This window comes from Nicotiana sylvestris, chromosome 11 (genome assembly GCF_000393655.2).
Source record: "Nicotiana sylvestris chromosome 11, ASM39365v2, whole genome shotgun sequence".
Lineage (NCBI taxonomy): Eukaryota > Viridiplantae > Streptophyta > Magnoliopsida > Solanales > Solanaceae > Nicotiana > Nicotiana sylvestris.
Window position 1 is genome coordinate 66,031,266 of NC_091067.1, and position 21,200 is coordinate 66,052,465.

General features: G+C 38.4%; 1 protein-coding gene across 1 annotated transcript; it reads left to right on the plus strand.

Moving 5' to 3' along the window:
- Nucleotides 1–12,614: 12,614 nt before the first annotated feature.
- LOC138881124 (uncharacterized) lies at nucleotides 12,615–17,720 on the plus strand. Its single transcript, XM_070161325.1, has 11 exons — nucleotides 12,615–12,728; nucleotides 12,811–12,941; nucleotides 13,036–13,165; nucleotides 13,350–13,593; nucleotides 13,722–14,695; nucleotides 14,915–15,202; nucleotides 15,299–15,517; nucleotides 15,860–15,991; nucleotides 16,101–16,178; nucleotides 16,773–16,850; nucleotides 17,661–17,720. The coding sequence occupies exons 1-11, from the start codon at nucleotides 12,615–12,617 to the stop codon at nucleotides 17,718–17,720; spliced, it is 2,448 nt and encodes an 815-aa protein (XP_070017426.1).
- Nucleotides 17,721–21,200: the final 3,480 nt, after the last annotated feature.

A 21,200-nucleotide genomic window follows, 5' to 3' on the forward strand; every position in this document is an offset into this window, starting at 1 on the left:
CCTGAAAGAACTCATTACCTCTAACACACACAAGGAATTAATCATATCCTTACCATACCGATTCAGTCTACCATCAAACTATTCAATCTATCTAAAGTTCCTTCTGATTCATTTTCAACTTGATATTCTCTCATGCTGTAGTACCACAATTCCTCAACTCAGGCTCACCACACGAGACCCAAGCACAAGACCACACTGTCTAAGACCTATAAGCCGCTGAATACTCACTCAATTACTCCCAAAAATACCACATTCTAGAACACTTTACTCTGAGGAACTTACTGCGAATCTAAATCCGTTACCTTTGCTTTCCTGATACTGATACATAGAATCATATAATCAATATAGAAATATCACAAGTCTTGACCTTTTCCTATGAAAACGCAATTTCTAACCCCATATACAACTTTAAGATACCCAATTGTTACCTGTAGAACCTCGAACATATTAGAACTATTCTTGAGAGTCACTCACTCTCTTCAAACTGCAATTAGCCTGATCAAATGAGCAGAACCACCCGTGCCTTATTAGCACTCTAACACCGCAGAATGAAATCCTCATCCCAACACATCTAATCAACTTCTTGCTCTACGCACCGAGCATTCTTTACCAACAACAACTTAAGACATCCCGTGATTTTTCTAACTCTATGAAGTATAATATAACCTTTGTCAAAAAATTTCCTCTACTCGAGTCATCCTCGATCTCAATTTCCGCAAGCCATAGCTAATTCGCCCGCACACCTCAAACTGGAACCAACCTAGCGCCTAACCATGCAACCAACTACTCACAGCAAACTCCCCCACTTGTCTAAGAACCATAGATCAAAATACACTCGATAACTCATAACACTTATACTCTATTGATGCCACAATAACATAGTAAGATTAAGCTCAAATCCTCTTGTAAGCTTGTGAAAACACAGATCATCTGTACTTTAAATCTTCTGCAAATCTTGCATTCATCCCCGCAACAGTTAAGCCCACTCTCTTAAGTGACCTGAAATTTCAAAATTCAACACGTACTTTTCACTTACACATGAGATCTTCTAACATACACATAAGCATCACACCACTTTAGAGCACTCCGCATGAGATAACCAACCTACTTCGCCTCAATCTAACATTCTGTATACCTTCCACCGTCATACACATTACACAGTCGTTTAGTCTTCCTGAGTTTGAACTCGTACCACAACATAAAATTTACTTCACTCTCAACTAGTAAACATGAAAAGATCCTTCATGCGCCCATAACTCAGGGCTATACTTCGAATCAAGATGGAATTCAAGCACCTAATAGTTCTTCTATCCTCCAGTCGACCTTCCTCATTACATCCAAGTCGTATAGATACATCTCGTAGTACTATCATACTCACCACATAGTTATCCAGCCATCACTTCCACTAATAGGGACAATACTGAACATATAAGTGCAACACACTTGCTTACACAATCAGCACCTCGGTGCTCTAGCCATAGGCACAGAGCCGGCCTCAAGTTCTCCAGACTGGCCCAACATAAAACTCACATAGATCACATCTCACCCCTCGATCAGGGAATCACAAGCCATCAAGGCACATATGATACTGAGCACTTATGCGCGCATGCGAACGCGTGGAAGGAATTTCAAGAGTTACTTTTCAAGCTGGATCAAGGACGCACAATAAGAATTCGAGAATGTGAAGTTTTTCCTAAAGGTTCTGCAACCTCTCGAGGATAAATATAGACGTCTCCGTACCGATCCGCGAGACTCTACTAAACCTGCTCATGACTTATGAGACCTATGTAACCTAGGCTCTAATACCAACTTGTCACGACCCAAACCCCGATCCGGTCGTGATAGCGCCTTTCGTGAAGACAAGGCCAGCCAACCAACCCATTTAGCCTTTTCAGAATAGTTAATATTAATAAATAGTTTTAGCATAATTAAATAACCACAGTCTAAACAAAAGTTTTCTTTATTAAGTGCAGAATACAACCCAAACACAGCCCAAACCGGGGTGTCACAAGTCACGAGCATCTATTAGAGTATAAATACAACTACAAGGCCTGAAACATATAAAATAGGACTGATAAACAAAATGAAGAAACGCGGTGCTGCGAACGCTAGCAGTCACCTCGCCAAACTCCGATAACTTAGCCTCCGACTAGCTCAAAACCCACTACCAGGTGAACAAATACCTGCATCTGCATACGAGGTGCATGGAGTAAAGTGAGTACTCTAACTCAGTAAGAAATAAAGGTACATAATAACTAAGCAGTAAGAAACCACGTAAAACTAACCATCATGTTGTATAGAGCAATCTAAAACCCTTTGAGTAAAAACAGTGAAACTGTGAAATCCTTGAAAAAATATCTTAGCTCAGTTTAAACCTCTTTTAAAAATGACTTTTTCAACAGTTACGCAAATGAGTGCAAAACAAATAGTGCAGATAAGCATGGAAATCCGCCCCTCGGGCACAATAATCAATTAACAGATAATGCTAGGCAATCAGATAGATACCATATGAAGTAGCACAAACAACAGATAATGGCAGACAAATAAAATAAAGTAAATACATAGAACAGTACCAGCACCACTGCGGCGTGCAACCCGATCCATATATCGCTGCGGCGTGCAGCCTGATCAATATATCTCGTCGATGGAGCTCACTGGGGGTGTGCAGACTTTGGGAGGGGCCCCTTACGGCCCAAGCGTAATATGAAGCCATATTGTGGCATCAAAATCTAGGCCCTCGGCCTCATATCAGTATCAGTATAACACTGTTGCGGCGCGCAGCCTGATCTCTTAGTATCCTCACATCTGGCCCTCGGCCATACTCAGTACAGAAATCACATAAGCCCTTCAGGCATTAGTAAAGTAGTTCTCAGCCCAAAACGTAATTTACTATATCATTTTAGTTTGAAAATCGAATAAAAGTGGCTGAGTTGTAAAACAACGAAAAACAGTACGACTGAGTTCAAGTAGTAGGTCAAAACAGTGAGGAAATCCCCGGACGGTTCAAATAGTTGGCTCGAAGCCCAAATATGGCAATCAATCCAAATAATGATGATAACAAATAAGTTTCAATCAAATATGCAGTAAAAACATCAATTGGGACGGACCAAGTCACAATCCCCAATAGTAAATGACCCCACGCTCATTATCAAGCGTGTGTCTCACCTCAATATAGCACTACGATATGCAAATCCGGGGTTTCAAACCCTCGGGATATCATTTACAATCATTACTCACCTCAAACCGGTGAAATCTCTGGCTCGTGATGCCTTTGCCCCTCAAATCGGCCTCCACGCGCATCGAATCTATCCAAAATCAGAACGAATACATCACAATATGCTAAGGACAAAGCCCAAGCGAAAACAATCAATAACGGGCACAGATCCCGAAATTACCAAAACCCGAGCCCTCGGCCCACTTCTCGAAACTCGGAAATATTTACATCAATGGGTTCCTTATCCTTCCACGAGTTCATTCATATCAAAAGTTCTCAAATCCGACCTCAAATGGTCCTTCAAATGCCAATTCAAATGTTTCAAAATCCCTACTCCTTCCATTTTTAGCCTAATTCCATGAATTTCTAGATAAATTTCACAATATAATCACCTTTAAGTTCAAAAATCTTACCTCCAATCAATTCTCCATGAATCCCTCTTCAATTTCCCTCAAAGAGCTCTCAAAATACTCAGCTATGGAGGAATAATGGCTCAAAATTGCGGATGAAATGTTTTATAAACTTTTTGCCCAGCTCTGAACTTCCTTCATCGCGATCATGGCACAAGCCTCGCGATCGCGAAGAGCAATTATTCAAGACCTTAGAAATACACTACGCGAACGCGACCAGGACCCTGTAAACATAATGATCAAATGAAATAACCTTACACGAACGCGAGCAACCACACGCGAACGCGATGCACAAATCACCTTGGACCCCATCTGACTCACTTCCTCTACGCGATCGCGTACCCTCATTCGCGAACGTGATAATCTGATCCACAACCCTCCGCGAACGCGAAGCCCATCTCGTGATTGCGAAGGCTAAAACCTGGCCTTCCTTCCTTCCTTCTTCGCGAACGCAAGCTTACTCACACGAACGCGAAGAGATAAACTCTGCAACACCTGAACTCCAAAATATGCAACTTCAAAATACCAAAAATGGTCGGATTGACCATCCGAAACTCACCCGAGGCCCCCGGGACCCCAACCAAAAGTACCAACACATCCTAAAACCTCATTCAAACTTGTTCCAATCATCAAAACACCTCAAACAACACCAAGTCCATCAATTCACATCGAATTCAAGCCTAAGTTTTCTAAAGACTTTCGAAATACGCTTCCGATCAAAACCCCAACCAAACCACGTTCGAATGACCTAAAATTTTGCACACACATCACAAATGACATAACGAAGCTACAACGACTCTCAGAATTCCATTCCAACCATCGGATCAAAATCTCACCTATCAACCGGGGTTCGCCAAAATACAAACTTCGCTAATTCAAGCCTAATTCTACACCGGACCTCCAAAACCAATTCCGGTCACGCTCCTAAGTCATAAATCATCCAACAAAGCTACCAAATCATAAAAATTTCTATCCAAGCTCATATACAAATAAGTCAACTCTTGGTCAAGCCTTTCAATTGAGACTATTTCTTTCAAATTCATACCGATTTCCGTGAAATCCAAAATCAACGATTTACATCAGTTATAATACATCATACGGGGCAAGTCATTCCCGAGAATTAGCGATCAAAATGTAAAAGTTTAAAACGACCGGTCGGGTCGTTACACTAATTAGCCCTTTGAAAAACTATAAATACACCCCACCCATCTTCTTCATTTCTTCACTCATCGCTCATTTCTTAAACTCATATTCTCAATTATCATTCTCTCATTCTGCACCTAAAGTGCAATCAAGTATTTGGCTTTCATTTTTTGGAATTTTATTTATCGTATTATTTATTATTTGAAGTTTGAAGTATTAGTTTGAACAATTGGTGTTTCTTCGTGGTAACATTAGAGTTGCGAACTCATCATGTGTTCAATTTATTGCATTCCCTCCAACTCTTTCTCTTATTTACTATTTTATTTGCAAATTTAATTTTTGCTAGTTGTTAAATTTTCACAATATGTTTAATGCTGCAAAAAGAGTTTGTAATAAGGTTACTAATCGAGGAAATAGAAAAAGAGGTAGTACTTTTGCATCTGGTAGTAATTTAAATGACTCTAAACATATTTCTGAAATAATACCTGATAATAATTTAGATTATGAACAATTACCGGAAGATTTCGGTATAGAAGATATTTAATTAGGAATTGAAGATGAGACACCACTTACACATAGTAGTGTTGGAGTTGGTAGCAGGGGTGATGGTCGTGGTGCTAGTAGTAGGCCACTTGTGGCCCCGACTACTAATCGGAGAAAAAGAAGTAAGGTTTGAAAATCTTTTGACGAAATAGTAGGTACTAATAGAGTTAAATGCTAACTTTGTAACGGAAATTTTAAACATATGACTGGAGGACAATTAAGGGGGATTGGGACACTTAGTAGACATATGAGAATTGAGCATCCTATAAAATGGGGCTCTGATGGAGATGGAAATCAAACAACTCTAAACCCTGTGACTGGAGGATTTATGAAATATGATAAAATGAAGGATCGTGATGAGTTATAAAAAATAATTGCTTTAGGTTGTTGTCACGACCCGGATTTCCCACCCTCGGGAGTCGTGATGGTACCTACTAGTATGAGCTAGCTAAGCCGACTGTTTGAACAAATTACCCTTTTCCCATTTTAATCCTTTACAAGAAATTATGAGCAATAACTTAAAGACAACAGAATTTATATCAAGCGTAAGGAAAATAATAAAATTACTGAGTATAACCAATACAACTGTTTGAACAAGACTACCTAGAACTGGAGTCACAGCTTCACAGATAGTCTAAGAGTACTACAAATAAAGGTCTGAAAGGAACAAAAGATACACTATTTCTAAAATAAGTAAAGGAAATAGGACAAAGGAAAGATAGGAGGTGACGTCAAGGCCTGCGGAGGCCTGCAAAATTACATCGGGTCGCCTGATGAACAAGAAGCAGCAATCTCACTTCGGTCTGAAGTCTACAACACTGGGATCTGCACAAAAATAGTGTAGAGTGTAGTATTAGCACAACTGACCTCATGTGCTGGTAAGTGCCTAGCCTAACCTCGGCGAAGTAGTAACGAGGCTGGGACCAGACTACCAAATAAACCTGTACAGTTGAATCATATACATCGAAAATAGAAGCAGATAATTACAATTAAAATTAGGCGAGGGAAACATGCTGCGGGGACTAACAGATAACAACAGAATATCAAGAGGAATATATAGAAACCAAAATCCAATTACTAACAAGGATAAGGAAAACAAATGCAGAGTTCACTTTTATTTCACATCTTGTTGCAGGCGTGCAACCCGATCCCATTTAATGTATCTCGCTGCAGGCGTGCAACCCGATCCCATTTCATATATCTCGTTGCAGGTGTGCAACCCGATCCCATTTCACATATCTCGTTGTAGGCGTGCAGCCCGCTCCCATTTCACATATCTCGTTGCAGGCATGTAACCTGCTCCCATTTCATATATCTTGTTGCAGGCGTGCAACCCGCTCCCATTTCATATATCTCGTTGCAGGCGTGCAACCTGATCCCATTTCACTTATCTTATTGCAGGCGTGCAACCCGCTCCCATTTCATATATTTCCTTGGCGGCATGCCACCCAATCTCATTTACAAATCAACAACAATCACAAAAGAATCTCGGTAAGGGAACAATTATATTTCAATAACATCCCGGCAAGGGAACAATAATATGAAGACAAACATCCGGGCAAGGGAACAATAATGATAATAACATTCGGGCAAGGGAACAATAATGATAATAATATCCCGGCAAGGGAACAATAATGATAATAACATGTGAAGTGCAATAAACCACAATGGAGTCAAAACAATTACAATACAAGACTCACGGGCATGCTTGACACCAACGTATAGATACTCGTCACCATGCATATACGTCGTACTCCACAATTAACACGTAGCAAATAAGACACGACTCCTAATCCCTCAAGCTAAGGTTAGATCAAACACTTACCTCGATGCCATGAACACAATTCAAGCCTCTACTATTGTTTTACCTCTTGATTCCACCACCAATTTGCTCGTATCTAACCACAAATTACTTAATTACATCAATAAATGCTAAATGAATCAATTCTAATGCATGAAAATGAGTTTTCTAAAGTTTTACCCAAAAAGCCAAAATCGCCCCCGGGCCCACATGGTGAAAACCCAAAGTTCAAACCACACCTGATTACCCATTCCCCTGCGAACTCAAATATATAATTTATTTTGAAATCGGACCTCAAATCGAGGTCCAAATCCCCAATTTTTGAAAAAGCTAGGTTCTACCCAAAACACCCAATTTTCCCCATGAAAATCAATGATTTTGAGTTGAAATCATGTGAAAAGATGTTAATGATTGAAAAAAAACTAGTTAGAAATCACTTACAATCAATTAGGAAGAGAAGTTGCCTTTGAAAAATCGCCCTGGAGGGTTATGTTTTGAGAAGATATGAAAATGGTTGAAAATGCGTCTAAGTTATGAACTTATAGGTTGTAAGTATCACAATTGCGATCAGGATTCGCAATTGCAAACCCAGGCTCTGCTAAGCTCGCATTTGCAAAGTCGGAATTGCTAACAAATAGTCGCATTTGCAATGACAGGCCCAAATGGGGAGCATCGCATTTGCGAAGGAAAATCTCGCATTTGCAAGGAGGGACTGGTCTAGGCTGTTTCGCATTTGTGACTCAGCCTTCGCATTTGCGAGCCAGGCTTCGTAAATGCGAAGCCTGCAGGCCTGCAATGAAACAGCTGAAGTCTGCAACTTTCCAAGTCCAAAATTCACCCCGCGGCCTATCCAAAACTCACCCAAGCCCTCGGGGCTCCAAACCAAACATGCACACCAACCTAAAAATATAATACGGACTCGCTCGTGCATTCAAATCACTAAAATAACATCAACAACTATGAATTTAGAATCAAAATCATGAAATTTCTTAATAACTTCAAATTTTCCAATTTTCTCAAAAACGATCCGATTCACGTCGTTTCAAGTCTGTTTCTTATCAAATTTCCTAGACTTATCTTAAATCACATATAAGACCTGTACCGGGCACCGGAACCAAAATACGGGTCCGATACCATCTAGTTTTAAATACATTTCATTTTCAAAACTCATAAATAATTTCAGAAAATAATTTTCTTTAAAAATTCATTATCGTGATTGGGACCTCGAAATTCAATTCCGGGCATACGCCCAAATCCCATATTTTCCTACGGACCCTTCGGGACCGTCAAATCACGGGTCCCGATCCGTTAACCCAAAATATTGACCGAAGTCAACTTAAATCCATTTTAAAGTCAAAATTCATCATTTTATTTTACAGATTTTTCACATAATAGCTTTCCGGCTTCGCACCCAGACTGCAAACGCAAATCAAGGTGATACCGAATGAGGTTTTTGAGGCCTCGGAACGTAGAATTTACTTTTAAAACAAGTGTTGATCTTTTGGGTTATCATAGTTGTCTACCTTTTTCTTTTGCTTCTTCATCATATCTTATTATGTTTATTCAAAGGATTTATAATCCTTTATTTAAAGGTATCCCTAGAAGTACTTGTAGATCTGAAATCTTTAGACTTTATGGACAATATTAAACATACATATGATATTTGTTTAGTCACCTTCCTTGTAGAGTTTCTCTAACGTCTGATATTGACCATGCTGTTAATGGAAATAATTATTTGATAATTATATATCATTGGATAGATGATAATTATTGTATGAAAAAATGTATTATCGCTTTTAAATATGATGAAGATCAGAGTCATACTATTGTATTTATAAGTACTACTATTTGCGAAGTTGTTGAATTTTATAATCTTAAGAATAAAGTATTGTGTATGTCTTTTGATAATGCTTCTAACAATAATGCCACAATTTCAATATTAAAACTAAATTTTCAACCACCACTTGACGAAAACTTTCATGTTAGGTGTGCATGTCATGTTTATAATTTAATTGTTAAAAATGACCTTGATTTATTTTTAACGGAGATTACTCATGTTAGAAGAGTAGTTGGCGTTATTTAAGGAAATAATAGATAATCTAGAATTAGAGAATTTAAGAATAAGTGTACCGAGCATAACCTTATGCCCAGATTCACGCCAGACGAAATTGTTACTAGATGGAATTATACATATATATTTTTAAAATGTTGCTACAAATATAGATTCCTAATAACTGAAGTTGCTAATGCGCATTTTACTGATCCAAACCGTATGTTAACAACTACTATTTGGAAGGCCATTAATGATGTTGTAAAATTTTTACATAAATTTTATACAACTACTATTGAGTTTTTTGGAGCATATTACCCTACTGTTACAATGACTTTAGTACATATGGCTGAAATTTCTTTTCTACTCTTTAAATTTAAGAAGAAAGAAAAATATAAGATGTTGTTGAAAAAATGCAAGCAAAATTCAAAAAATTCTTCTTTCCAATTTCTCCGATTTGCTCAATTGGTGTTGTTTTAAATCATTCTATTAAGAGGTCTGATTGTCACCAACTAATCAATATTTTATATACATATATGGAGGTTGGACAAACTGAAACCCTAGATATATATGTTTGATGAACAAGCTAAATGATTCTTTACAACAATTATATAATTATTATGCAAATATATATGATGATGATGCTCTTAATGTAGGCAATGTTAATCCCACTATGCATTGTACCACTTCTACTACTGTGGATGATGATGAAGGCCTTGATAGTTTTAAAATTTTTTCTACATTTTCTAACACTCAAACAAGTAGCAGGAAAATTGATGAACTTCAATTCTACTTGCAAAAAGCAAAATGAGCCTCGCACAAAGGAATTTTCACCGTTGGGATAGTGGCATGAGAATGGAAAGCAAATTCCTATTCTTTCCGCCATGGCTCGGGACGTGCTGAATGTGCCAATTTCAACTGTTGCATCAGAGAGTGCATTTAGCCAAGCAAGACAACAACTTGTAGACACCCGTCACTCATTGGGAAGCAATGCTTTGGAAGATTTAGTATGTTTCAAAGATTGAATTAGATCGGAACGAAGAAATCAAGGACGTGAAGATGTTGATAGCGCAGAAGACGAGGAACTTGGAGATATATTAACGCATGGTAACCCATCTGAATTTAACACTACAGAAGAAGGCGAATCAGTTCATATTGATTATGAAGAACTTACTAAGTGTAATACCCCATATTTTAAATAAGGGTGTATTGGTCATTAGCCAAAAAAGGGAAGCAAAACAAATAAAATAAGATCAAAAGAATAAAATAATATAAAAGAATGGAAATAGGCTAAAGCCCATCAGATTGTGGAGTTCAATAAGGGATTGAAAACCCTTAGCCACTAAAGCATCAAACTTAGAAAAGTTTCGCTGCTTATGGCAGCAACACCGTGATTCATCAAAAAGGAAATTTGCATATATTTTCGAGCCTCAACAATAGAGTTCCTGGTAACCACAAGCAAACTTCCATCTACTATGGCAATATTGATTTTTGATAAGGAATTTTTGGTAATTTTGGGTAATTACAAGGGTGTGAATTGACTGAGAATTGGGGAAAAACATTTGGAGGTTTTAGAATGAAGGAAGAAGGTGAAGATAGCAATGTATTTTAGTTAAACTAGTATCTTTATAGACAGAAACTAGACCATGTTTAGTGAAATTTAATATTAGGATTGAGTTTGGAACTCGATTTTTGTGGGTAACAGTAACATGAATTTTCATGTGAAACAAATTAGTTCCTGAATAACTATGAACCTAGAATGAAGCAAATGTTGAGAATTTATTTTAATAGTATTATGATTGTTGAACAGACAATGTCTTTAAGTGACGCTAAGATATGAGTTACAAAAATTGTAATTCGCTATCACTTAAATTTAGTGAATTTCGGCGTCAATTGACGGTATCACTAAACTTATATGATTTATATATTGCACACGAATTCAGAAATTGGATAAATGGGAAGTCGAGCTTTGGTTAGTTGGCTTTGAGAGGTGAGTAGTAACCTTACCTCAATTTGTATTTCTACAACTAGCATGATTTACATATGATTTTAATATAAGCATGTTACCGACTGACTTGAATCTGAATGTGGGGCAAGTCTTTTACTCGATATGATACCGAAATAGTTATATGATATGAATACCGTGGTTTTAAATATTTTCTACGAGTACATACGGATTACAGAGACAAGTATAAATGGGAGTAGACTTTGAAGGATCCCGTAGCTAACGACGGGTTCGTTAGACCTGGTGCACCTTGTATTTACCGATTATAAAGTACAATTGTAGCCCTCACTAGTGGGAAGGTAGAACTAGCATACCATTACCGATTTTCCTCGAGTAGGGACTACCGTTATATTTGACTTTTTGCGAAGAAGTCCACAGTTATACCGATTACATGATCCATTCATTGAAACCTCCCAAATATGAATATTGATATTAGACAGTGGTTACCGAGCTTATTACCGAACTGTTAATTGTATTATACTACAAGAAAAACATGACGAGACTGAAAATTATTTATTGTTTCTGAAAGGGAATTTTTATGTTATTTTCTGTTTGATATACTAGCATGTTTTTTGACTTGTCACCAATAAAAATGGTTGTGGTTAAGTGTTATTACTTACTGAGCTAGCGACTCATTCCCCGCTAATTTTTTTTATAGAGAAAGCCGTTGACGCAGGAGAGGATCTCGTTAATTAGAGCGCACATGTTGAGAATTCTTGGTGAGCCTTACACTTGTTCGCGTTGGCGGAGATTTTTATCAATTGTTATGGTCTTTTCTTTGAATTCTTAGAGTCGGTCCATAGTCATTCTTTTAGTGTCATGAGTATGATTTTGCTATTAGTCTTATGTCGAGTATCGTTTTTTATTATCAAAGTCGGAGATAAATTAATATTTCTGGTTGTTAGTTGGTTGATTAGTAATGGTGAAGACTATTTTGGTTAATTGATAAGTGGTCGATTGTTTGAATTGTTATTAGGATGTTTGGTTGCTGATTTGAGACAGGGAAATATTTTAGGATAGTCCTAAAACAGGGGAAACATTGTCCGATTTTTTGTAAAATACCGATGAGGCTTACTTGGGAGCACTTACTCCTAAGCGTCGGTCACGATCCTGAATTGGGTAGTGACAAAGTTGGTATCAGAGCTTAGGCTTTAAGTCTCGAGTCATGGAGCAATGTTTAGTAGAGTCTCGTTCATGGGTATGTAGACGCCCATACTTTGGATCTCGAGGCTATTGAACATTTAGGAATGTTTTCCCTTCTTTCATTCATTGATCGTGCATTGAGATAACTTGAAATTGACTTTGGAATATTTCTTTCCCAGATGGCTAGGACATGCACACCCTCATCTACTGTACGTGGTGCTGGACATGGTGCTACCTAGGGTGGCAGTCAAGTTGGGGTTCATCAAACTATAAGACAGAATGCCCCTCAACCTCAAGTTGGGAACATGGGTCAAACCCAAGTTGTTATGCCAGATCAAGTGCAAGAGCAGGGAGTTCAGAACTCTCCACCACCAGTACCAAATGTTGTACCTACTGTTGCCTTACCTGCAGTAGGAAAGGCTAGTAGGAGCAGCACCACTGAAATGGGCCGAGTTCACTAAGTTGTTCAAGAATCATTTTCTTCTAGACAGTCTGATGCAGCAATATGCTAGAGACTTTGAGAGATTGGTTCAGACTCCTGATATGGATGTATCAACATATAACACTAAGTTTTATAAGATGGCTATATATGCTCCTCACTTAGTGCCTACCGAAGAAGCTCGAGTTCAGAGGTTTGTTGATGGATTAGTTGATCGTCTATACACTACAGTAGCCCCATAGATGAAGACTTTATCCTACTCTAATATAGTCGACCTTGCTAGAAAGATTGAAAACAAGGGACGTGAGGAGCGTGCAACTAGTGATTCACGTAAGAAGGCCAAGACATGAGGGGCTTTCAGTGGTGGTTTTAGTGAAATTAGAAGAGCAGGAAATCAAGGACAACAACAACAACAAGGTTCTTAGATAGGGACACAAATGTCTTCACAGTCCACATACAATCCATATTACAGACAAGGTATATCTTCTGGACATCTAATTCTGGGCAGATATATGCCACTACTCCAACCTGCTAGACTTGTGGTAGATCACATTTGGGCCAATGTCGTGTTCTAACTGGAGAGTGCTTTCGATGTGGCCAGTTGGGACATCACTTGAGGGATTGCCCTCAGCCTTCGAGAAATTTCAACCAGGCTTCTATTCAGTCAGTTGCACCGACTCAGACTACTCGTAATACTTCAGGTGCTACAAGTACAGGAAATAGAGGTCGAGGTGCTGGAGACCGTGCTACTGGGAATCAAGGACAAGGCAATGCTGGCAGAGGTCAGGCGAGAGTTTTTGCATTTACTAGACAGGATGCTCAGGCCTCGAATGCAGTGGTTACAGGTATTCTTTCTATATATTCATTTGATGCACTTGCATTGATTGATCTGGGATCTACTCACTCCTATGTGTCCTCGTACTTTGCTTTGAGATTTAGTAGACAACCCGAGCTATTGAATGATCCTTTTCAGTTGTTACTCTTGTTAGAGAGTCTTTGTTAGCTGAATACGCATATTATGCTTGTCAGATTTGGGTTGAGGGTAGAGATACTCTAGCTAGCCTTATTGTACTTGATATGATTGACTTTGACGTGCTGATGGGAGTGGATTGGTTATCTTCTTGCTATGCTATAGTCGATTGTCATGCAAAGATAGTTAAGTTTGAGATACCAAATAAACCCAATTTTATTCTAAGAGGGAATCAGGTTCCAGAGACTTGCAAAATTGTATCTTTTATGAAGGCTCAACGACTTCTGAAGAAAGGTTGCTTGGGTGTCTTAGCTATTGTAAATGATACAAGAAAGGAAACAGTTAGTATAAAGAATGTACCAGTAGTGAGAGAATTTGATGTATTTCCTAAGGATTTACTAGAATTGCCTCCAATACGAGAAATAGACTTTGGTATTGATTTTCTACCTGACACACAACCCACATCGATACCCCCATATCGAATGGCACCAACAGAGTTGAGGGAGCTAAAGCAACAGTTACAAGATTTGTTAGATAACCGTTTTATTAGACCTAGTGTATCACTATGGGGTGCACCAGTACTATTCGTAAAGAAGAAAGACAGATCCCTGAGAATGTGCATTGACTACAGGCAGTTGAATAAGATAACAATACGTAATAAATATTCGTTGCCTCGTATAGATGGCATGTTTGATCAGTTACAAGGAGCTGCCCACTTTTCAAAGATTGACTTCCGTTCTGGTTATCATCATCTTAGAATCAAAGATGAAGATATTTCTAAGACTGCTTTCAGAACTCGATACAAGCACTATGAGTTTCTTGTGATGCCTTTCGGACTGACTAATGCTCTAGCTGCATTCATGGATTTAATGAATAGGGTGTTCAAGCCGTTTCTCGATAGATTTATAGTAGTATTTATTGATGATATCCTGATATATTCTCGTAGCCAAGGAGAACATGAGAATCATCTCAGAACTGTGTTGCAGACATTGTGAGAACATCGACTTTATGCTAAGTTCTCGAAGTGTGAATTCTGGCTAGACTCGGTATCATTTCTGGGGCATGTTGTATCCAAAGATGGAATTATGGCAGATCCTAAGAAGACCGAAATTGTGTAGAAATGGCCCAGACCTACTTCTCCTATAGAGATTCGCAGCTTTTTAGTCTTAGTAGGCTATTACAAGCGTTTTGTGCAGGATTTCTCCAGAATAGCAGCGCCACTGACCAAGCTAACACAGAAAAATGCAAAGTTTCAATGGACGGAGGAATGTGACCAGAGCTTTCAGAAACTCAAAACGTGTCTAACAACTGCACCAATATTAGCCTTACCATTAGGTTTCGGAGGATTTACAGTATTCTGTGACGCTTCAAGGGTGGGATTAGGATGTGTTCTCATGCAAAATGGCCGTGTTATTGCTTATGCTTCGAGACAATTGAAAAAGTATGAGCAAAACTACCCTACACATTATTTAGAGATGGCTACAGTGTTATTTGCTTTAAAAATTTGGAGACATTATCTATATGGCGAAACTTGTAAGATTTATACTGACTATAAAAGTGTGAAGTATATCTTTCAGTAGAGCGATCTAAATCTTCGACAACGTTATTGGATGGAAATACTCAAAGACTATGATTGTTCTATTTTATATCATCCTGGAAAAGCCAATTTGGTGGCTGATGCATTGAGTAGAAAATCTATGGGGAGTTTGGCGCATATAGCTCCTACAAAGAGACTTTTGGACAAAGATATTCAGAGACTAGAAGATATAGGTATCCGATTTAGTGTCAGAAATTCTGAGGCATTGTTGGCTTGTACTCAGGCTAAGTCTTCATTAGTTGAGCGCATTAAGGCCACCCAATAGGAGGATGAACGATTATGCAAATACATATATGAGGCCTTAGCTGGTAAAAGCAAGGATATGATTGTTGAAAGTGATGGTGTTCTTCGAATGGCTGACAAGCTATGTGTAGCAGACGTAGATGGGTTGAGACATGCTATTCTTGAAGAAGCCCACAACTCTAAATACACCATACATCCTGGATCCACAAAAATATACCATGACCTAAAGCAATTTTATTGGTGGGAAGGTATGAAGAAAGATATTGCTAACTTTGTTTCTAGTTGTTTGACTTGTCAGTAGGTTAAGGCTGAGCATCAGCGACCCGCAGCACTGTTAAAACAAATTGAGATCCCAGAGTGGAAATGGGAAAGAATTACTATGGATTTTGTCACCGGTCTACCACGAACTCTTAGAGGTTATGATTCTGTGTGGGTAATTGTAGATTGACTGACAAAATCATCACACTTTTTGCCAGTGAAGACTACATATGGTGGAGTGAGGTATGCATAGATATTTATGAACGAAATTGTTTGACTTCAAGGAGTTCCAATATCCATCATCTCTGATAGAGGATCATAGTTCATTTCACGCTTTTGGAAATCTTTTCAAGAAGCACTGGGTACGCGAGTAGATCTTAGTACTGCATTTCATCCACAGACAGACGGCAGTTTGAACGTACTATACAGATCTTGGAGGATATGTTGAGAGCTTGCATTGTCGAGTTTGGAGGTAGTTGAGACACTTACCTACCTTTAGCTGAGTTTTCTTACAACAATAGCTTACAGTCTAGTATTCAAATGGCACCGTACGAAGCATTATATGGTAGAAGATGTCGTTCTCCTATCGGATAGTTTGAAGTTGGTGAGACTAACTTATTGGGACCTGACTTAGTACAAGAAGCTATGGACAAAGTCTAGTTGATCAGACAGAGATTGCTTATAGCTCAAAGCTGATAAAAGTCTTATGTTGATAAGAGAAGAAGAGACTTAGTGTTCACAATTAGAGACAAAGTGTTCCTACGAGTCTCCCCTATGAAGGTGTGATGTGGTTTGGGAAAAGAGGCAAGTTGAACCCCAGGTTTATAGGACCGTATGAGATATTAGACCGAGTGGGAGCGGTGGCTTATCGTTTGGCAGTTCCTCCTGAGTTGTCCTTTATCCATCCAGTGTTTCATGTCTCAATGCTAAGAAAATGTATATCAAACTCATCTCAGGTGATTGAAGCACTTGCTATACCACTTGATGAGAAGTTGTCTTACGAGGAAGAGTCGATGACAATTGTTGATAGACAAGTAAGAAAGTTACGGTCAAAAGAAATTGTGTTTGTTAAAGTCTTATGGAGAAATCATACTATTGAAGAAACCACTTGGGAAATAGAAAAATATATGCAAGCAAAGTATCCCCATTTATTTCAGTCTAGAGGTACGTACTTGTTGTAAATTCGGTAACTGAATTTCATAAGGTGGGGAAAATATAATACTCTATATTTTAAATAAGGGTGTATTGGTCATTAGCAAAAAAAGAAAGCAAAACAAATAAAATAAGATCAAAAGAATAAAATAATATAAAAGAAGGGAAATAGACTAAAGTCCATCAGATTGTGGAGTTCAATAAAGGATTGAAAACTCTTAGCCACTAAAGTATAAAACTTAGAAAAGTTTCGCTGCTTATACCAGCAACACCGTGATTCATCAAAAAGGAAATTTGCATATATTTTCGAGCCTCAATAATAGAGTTCCTGGTAACCACAAGCAAACTTCCATCTACTGTGTTAATATTGATTTTTGATATGGAATATTTTGTAATTTTGGTTATTTCAAGGGTGTGATTTGATTGAGAATTGGGGAAAAACAACTGGAGGTTTTAGAATAAAGGAAGAAGGCGAAGATATCAATGTATTTTAGTTAAACTAGTATCTTTATATATAGAAACTAGACCATATTTAGTGAAATTTAATATTAGGATTGAGTTTGGAACTCGATTTTGGTGGGTAATAGAAACATGAATTTCCATGTGAAACAAATTAGTTCCTGAATAACTATGAACCTAGAATGAAGCAACTGTTGAGAATTTATTTTAATAGTATTATGATTGTTGAACAGACAATGTCCTTAAGTGACCCTAAGATGTGGGTTACAAAAATTGTAATCCGCTATCACTAAAATTTAGTGAATTTCGGGGTCAATTGATGGTAACACTAAACTTATATGATTTATAGATTGCACACGAATTGAGCAATTGGATCAATAAGAAGTCGAGCTTTGGTTAGTTGGCTGTGAGAGTTGAGTAGTAGCCTTACCTCAATTTGTATTTCTACAATTAGCATGATTTACATATGATTTTAATATGAGCATGTTACAGACTGATTTGAATCTGCATGTGGGACAAGTCTTTTACTCGATATGATACCGAAATAGTTATATGAGATTAATACCGCGGTTTTAAATATTTTCTACGAGCACATACGGATTACAAAGACAAGTATAAATGGGAATAGACTTTGAAGGATCCCGTAACTAACGGCGGGTTCGTTAGACCTGGTGCACCTTGTATTTACCGATTACAAAGTACAATTGTAGTCCTCGCTAGTGGAAAGATAGAACTAGCATACCGTTACCAAATTCCCTCGAGTAGGGCCTACCGTTATATTTGACTACTTGCGAAGAAGTCCACAGTTATACCGATTACATGATCCGGTCGCTGAAACCTCCCAAATATGAATATTGATATTAGACAGTTGTTACCGAGCTTATTACCGAACAGTTAATTGTATTATACTACAAGAAAAGCATGACGAGACTGAAAATTATTTATTGTTTCTGAAAGGGCACTTTTATGTTATTTTCTGTTTGATATACTAGCATGTTTTCTGACTTGTCCCCAATAAAAACGGTTGTGGTTATGTGTTATTACTCACTGAGCTAGAGACTCATTCCCCACTAATTTTTTTTTACACATGTTGAGAATTCTTGGTGAGCCTCGCACTTGTTCGCGTGGGCGGAGATTTTTATCAATAGTTATGGTCTTTTCTTTGAATTCTTCGAGTCGGTCCATAGTCATTCTTTTAGTGTCATGAGTATGATTTTGCTATTAGTCTTATGTCCAGTATCGTTCTCTATTATCAAAGTCGGAGATAAATTATTATTTCTGGTTGTTAGTGGGTTAATTAATAATGGTGAAGACTATTTTGGTTAATTGATAAGTGGTAGATTGTTTGAATTGTTATTAGGATGTTTGGTTGCTGATTTGAGACAGGGAAAATTTTTGGGATAGTCCAAAAACAGGAAAAACTTTGTTCGATTTTCTGTAAAATACCGATGAGGCTTACTTGGGAGCACTTACTCCTAAGCACCGGACATGATCCTAAATTGGGTCATGACACTAAGGCAGTGCAAAACCTTTGAATTTACTCTTTTTCGTTAATATACTTGTTATTAAATGTAAACCTTTCAATTTGTAAGTTTGAAATTTGAAATAAATGCAGCACTTGCAATTTATAAGTGCAATTTTTTCCCGTCTTCATTGTGTTCTTTATATTTTCACTTTATATTAATATAATTTACAATAGTTATACCAAATACAAAAAAAAATTTGCACTAACCCGGCCCGGCCCCTTAGACCCATAACCCTGATATGATGACCCGGTCAGTCGTCTCATGAGTTTTCGCTCCGTTTCCCCCATTTCTGCTTCTTTATTCTTTGTTATCCACATTTTATGTGGTCGAGTTGAGAAGTTTGCGTTCTGAGTGGATTTGGTAAGAAATGAGACACTTAGTCTCTTTTAAGAAGGTTTAAGTTGGAAAAGTCAACCGGATGTTGACTTATGTGTTAGAGGGATCGGATGTGAGTTCCGATCGTACGACTAGCTTCGGGAGGTTATTTATGACTCAGGAGTGTAATCATAATTGGTTTTGGAGGTCCGATGTCGAATTGGGCTTGAATTGACGAAGTTAGTATTTTGGCGATTTCCGGTTGGTAGGTGAGATTTTGATTCGAGGGTCGGAATGGAATTCCGAGGGTTGCAGTTGCTCGTTATGTCATTTGGGATGTGTGTGCTAAATTTCAGGTCATTCGGATTTGGTTTGGTTAGGTGTTTAATTGAAAGCATATTTCAGAAGTTTTTAGAAAAACATAAGCTTGAATTCGATGTGAATTGATGGATTTGGTGTTGTTTGAGGTGTTTTGATGATTGGAGCAAGTTCGAATGAGGTTTCAGGATGTGTTGGTTCTTTTGGTTGAGGTCCCAGGGGCCTTGGGTGAGTTTCGAGTGGCCAATCGGGCTAGTTTTTGTGTTGGATCATTGCAGAAATTGTTCAGCTATTGCAGACGAAATTGGCCTTCGCGATCGCGTAGAAGGATTTTGGGGTTGTCTGCGTTTGGCCTTCACATTTGGGTTTGAGGCCTCGCGTTCACGGACGGTGGGAGGCTGGTGCTTCGAGTTCACGTGAGGGTAGGTCGCGTTCGCATAGTGGAGTTGGCGCGTGAAGGGTACATGAGCTGTTGCTCTTCGTGTCCTCGTAAGTGAGACCGCGTTCGCGTAGGTTGAGGAGTCTAACGCATCGCGTTCGCGAGCCCTTGGTCGTGATCGCGTAGAAGGAAATCTGGTCAAGTTAAATTTGTGCATCGCGAACGCGAGTGTTTGACCACGTTCGCGAAGAAGGAATATCAGAACTGGGCAGAAAGTTATAAAACATTTCATCCGCGATTTTGAGCCATTTTTCCACCACAGTTGATCATTTTGAGAGCTTTTTGAGGGTGATTAAAGAAGGATTCAAGGAGAATCGATTGGAGGTAAGATTTTTGAACCTAAAACGTGATTCTATTGTGAAATCAACCTAGAAATTCATGGAAACAAAGCTAAAAATGGATGAACTAGGGCTTGGGATTTTGAATTTTTGAATTGAAGGACCATTTGAGGTCGTAATTGAGAACTTTTGGTATGTATGAACTCGTGGGGTGATAAGGAATCTAATGATGTGAAAATTTATGAGTTTCGAGATGTGGGCCCGGGGCTCGGGTTTTGCTAATTTCGGGATTTTTAATAATTTTCGATTGTTTTCGCTTGGGCTTTTCTCCCTTAGCATATTGTGGTGTATTCGTTCTAATTTTGGATAGATTCGACGCGCGTGGAGGCCGATTTGAGGGGCAAAGGCGTCGCAATAGAGTTATAGCCGGTTCGAGGTGAGTGATAAATGTAAATGATGTCCTGAGAGTTTGAAACCCCGGATTGCACATTGTAGTGCTATATTGAGGTGAGACACACGCTCGATGATGAGTGTGGAGTCGTTTACTATTGGGGATTGTGACTTGGTCCATTCCGATTGATGATTTTACCGCGTAGTTGACTGAAACTTATTTGTTATCATCATGATTTGGGTTGATTGCCATATTTGGGCTTCGTGCCAACTACTTGAACCCTTCGGGAATTTTTATCGCTAATTTCTCACTGTTTGACTTATTACTTGAACTCAGTCCTGTTGATATTTACGGTTTTACAAATTCAGCCACTTTTATTCATATTTGAAACTTAAATGATATTTCTAAATGGTATTTTGGGCTGAGAACTACTGTTTTACTAATGCCCGAGGGGCTTGTCATGATCTTCAGACTGAGTGAGGTCGAGGGCCATATGTGAGGATATA

Bases quoted from the DNA above. Each gene is read 5' to 3' on its own strand.
- LOC138881124 (XM_070161325.1), top strand. From the start codon at position 12,615: ATGGGTCAAACCCAAGTTGTTATGCCAGATCAAGTGCAAGAGCAGGGA. The intron at 14,696-14,914 runs GTGTTGCAGACA...CGTTTTGTGCAG, and splicing joins ATGAGAATCATCTCAGAACT to GATTTCTCCAGAATAGCAGC. The intron at 15,518-15,859 runs GCATTGTTGGCT...ACTTGTCAGTAG, and splicing joins TTAGTGTCAGAAATTCTGAG to GTTAAGGCTGAGCATCAGCG.